General features: G+C 38.5%; 1 protein-coding gene across 1 annotated transcript in view; it reads right to left on the reverse strand.

Moving 5' to 3' along the window:
• Positions 1-1,570: 1,570 nt before the first annotated feature.
• The window catches only part of LOC109521862 (uncharacterized), a 16,618-nt gene continuing 14,618 nt past the window's right edge, over positions 1,571-3,570 (reverse strand). Inside the window, exon 2 of the mRNA XM_019879946.1 lies at positions 1,571-1,848. Coding sequence (XP_019735505.1) covers positions 1,605-1,848 — 244 coding nt within the window. The 3' untranslated portion in view covers positions 1,571-1,604. The remainder of the gene's footprint in view (positions 1,849-3,570) is intronic.

The raw sequence follows: 3,570 nt of genomic DNA on the forward strand, positions 1-3,570 counted from the left end.
CTTGGGGATTCCGTTTTATTTATACCTGGTGATTTCAGAAGGCCTATCTCAATTATTGAGATAAAGAAGCTGTTCAAAATATAAATGTGGATGGTTTCTCTTCCCTGTAAAATGTCTGTAAAAATAATGATACAAGGATTGCAACACAATGAGCCAACACAAGCCTGAGTCTTTTATACCGTATTTTCACGACTAAAGGGTGCACTTATAATTTGGATTTTTTTTTTCAAAATGGACCGGGCACCTTATAAAGCAGAGCGCCGGATCTGTGCACCGAGTTCCAAAATCTGTGAATGTTGCTGTGACTTCGATGAGCGCTCCGCTTGACTATCTGATGTGATGCAGTTATGCTGTTTATATAGAGGAAAGGCGGACGTAACTGAGGACGGCATGCGGACGTTAAAGGGCAAGGGTGAGCGTGAAAGAGGACGCTAAAGGCACGGCCACCAGTAGGTGGATATGATCTCGGTATGTGCATAGGGCTTTGGACTCCGGAAAAAGCCACCTATGAAGAGACATGCCTACGAAGCACAGATACGCGGAGGAACATAACAATCAAGCAGCCTCGAGAGAATTCAACAAAAACAAATCCATGGTTTGCAAGTGGAGGAAGCAGGAGAACAAGCTTCGCCAAATCAAGAAGAAAAAAAAACTGTCCACATTATAAAGAATACATTTTCTCTGAATGTAAAATCTAAAAATTAAATATAATCATCATTTTTCAGTTTGGTATAGCCTTGTTGCATGTATCTGTATATCCATCTATCCAGTTCTAGCTGGTTGCCCATCCCTGATCTACACTAAACGGTACCCAAAGCGCTTTGCAAATGTCGGAAATTCACTTCTTTGAAAACTTATCACTGACCAAGTTCGACGTGACAGCCACTGGCATTCAGGTGCTTTTAACTAAGAGGAAGTTTTTCTTTTTAGTTTGAAATGGCTTACTAACCAGGTTCCATGCCGCATTGTGGAAATGGGGTAATTATTCCACCTTTTGATGTTTGAAATAAGACATCAGCTGCATCCAATATCTCCTCAGCTGAGGAGACAGTCATTCCTGTGCTTAAGTTGGCTAATACACTTAATTTGTTGCCATGTGTGACTGAGTGAGAGAGGGGCCGGCAGCAAACTAACAACAATATAGATATGATACACATTAGGGATGGGCTTCATTGACTGTACTGCTTAACAGTTTATAAATGCTCTTCCGCTGGTTGACTAGCCCTTTGACGAACACGCAGAGTCCAGGACAGTACATCCCCACCAAAGACGTATTGAGGTCTTTGTTTTAAGTATCTTCTTCAGTTTTCTTTTTTTTTTCATTTTTGCTGTGTGTCAATTCATAAACCTCATTCTTGCAAATCATAAAACTTGAATGACAGACATGCATTTCTTTCCCTGACTTTTGTTTGAAATGGCCCGTAGAGCTTTATGAGGTTTGAAACTGTGAAGTTAATTGCTGATTTTGTATGAATGGCATCAAATATCAAGAGAAATCATTTGGATTATTTAGTACATAATTGTTTGTTTTATTGTGAGAATGTCCTTGTGATGTCAGTAAATTGTTTTAATCAATAGGACACAAACCGTTTTGTGTTTGCTTTTTATTCAGGCAGAACTAATACAACAGGAGAAAATGTATTTATGTGGTGATGTTGAAGCAGGGCTCCTCTAGGGCTGGCCTGGGGCTTCAGCACCAGACAACTGGATGGGCAGTCCCAGGTTGCGTTGCTAGTAGCATATTCTAGTGGATAACATGCCACAGAGGACAGCCACTTACAAATATTGGTGACCTTTTCACTGTGCGTTGTGAGGACAGTTAATTGGCGATTGGTGAGATAATAAGGTCTGAAAATAAAGCCCAAAAAAAAAAACCAGATGAAGGTGCCTATTTTTGATTTTCCAAGTGACTCTTCGGCACACTTTCTTCTCTTATACATCAGTACCTTGTAATTCATCATCATGGAGCTCCAACCATGTTCTCTGGCATAAAAATATGGTTTAAATGTGACCTACAGAATGCTAATTCCAAATATAATATTAAAATTAACATGCAGTGGCTAAAATGAGATTCAGAGTTAATTGAACTCAGCGCATCGCAACACCGTTTCCTTGTTGGTTTGTATGAAAAGAAAATATTGTGGAATATTTCTTAAGACACCTCAAAATATGTCTATCGATTTTGGGTTCTCATTTGCATCTCATATAACAATGCATGTTGTGTTTTCAATATTCCAGGTAGACCATGTGTTTGGATTTCGATATTGGAGAAAGGAAAATATTTTTGTCATTGTTGATTCATCATGAGGTGCATATGTTCATGAACGGAAGGAATTTCATGCAACTGTCCCATGGTGACATAGAATGCTTCATATATGTTCCCTAAAAATGTTTTTCTTCAACACGCCACGAAGACAATAGAACAGCTCTTCAAGCAGGTCAATCCAGTGAGTCATGGCTTTGGAAATAGGGCTTAAAGCAACATATTTTTTTTCTCTTTCACACTGCATTTGTGCATATCTATGCATGGTTGGTCAGCCATATAGATGCTCATCTACGTCTTTCATCAACTTGACAGCTTTTTTTCCCTCCTCCTAAAGATAACATTTATTATAAGTGTAAGCAATACATATTGGCGCTGAGTATGTTTGTGGCACATCCCCGCACCTTGTAATCACAGCTGTCCACAGTTAAGTATCCTCCATGATCTATTGACTCCATTTTTATTCACTCGCTTTCCACCTCGCAAGGCACAAGAAGTCAGTTAAGAGCGGAATGCAGAGCAGGCATAATTCATAAACTACAAAGGAATTAAATGAAATATTTGAAGATCTGCAATGATGGATGATTGGTTCATTTAAAAGGTGTACAGCATGTTAGGTCGCAACATTAGGCACACCTACAGTATCCATTCAGAATGCAAACCAAATATTTATAACACATATTGTAATCATACACTTCAATTCTAAAGGTCAAAGGTTATATTTAAGTTCAAATTATAATGTACACTCATTGTTTATGGCTAAACCATCTCGATCACCAAATTGTTCCTTTGTTTTTTGGGGATATGCAAATGAGTTCATGAAAGAGTTGAAAAACAATGTAGAAACCCCCCACCCCCAAAGAAACTGTATTCATCCAAAAATGAATGTTTTATTAATTATGTTTAAGATAATATATGATAACTGTAATTTTACTTCTTTTCATAAAATAAATACAAGGTAATGACATCTCATGAGAGGAAACGGGCTTTTTAATTGATCATGAAATGAGCTTTTCTACTCTAACTGCTGCTGTACCATGGGATTCGACATTGTGTTGATTTCGCTGCTCATATTGTAATCTCTCTATGGGATAAGGCCTTGTTGCCCCCAGCGTTATGCTAATATTGTGCGTGTTTGTGTGTGTGTGTGTGTGTGTGTGTGTGTGTGTGTGTGTGTGTGTGTGTGTGCGTTTGTATTCATGACATATCAGGACAATTTCTTTGGAAGAGGGTGGTTATTACCTTTGAGTTTAGAGCAAATATGCTGAGGGTCAAATGAGAGTCACAGATGTGCTCACGTTTCCTAT

Source organism: Hippocampus comes, unplaced genomic scaffold (genome assembly GCF_001891065.2).
Source record: "Hippocampus comes isolate QL1 unplaced genomic scaffold, H_comes_QL1_v1.1 scaffold135, whole genome shotgun sequence".
Lineage (NCBI taxonomy): Eukaryota > Metazoa > Chordata > Actinopteri > Syngnathiformes > Syngnathidae > Hippocampus > Hippocampus comes.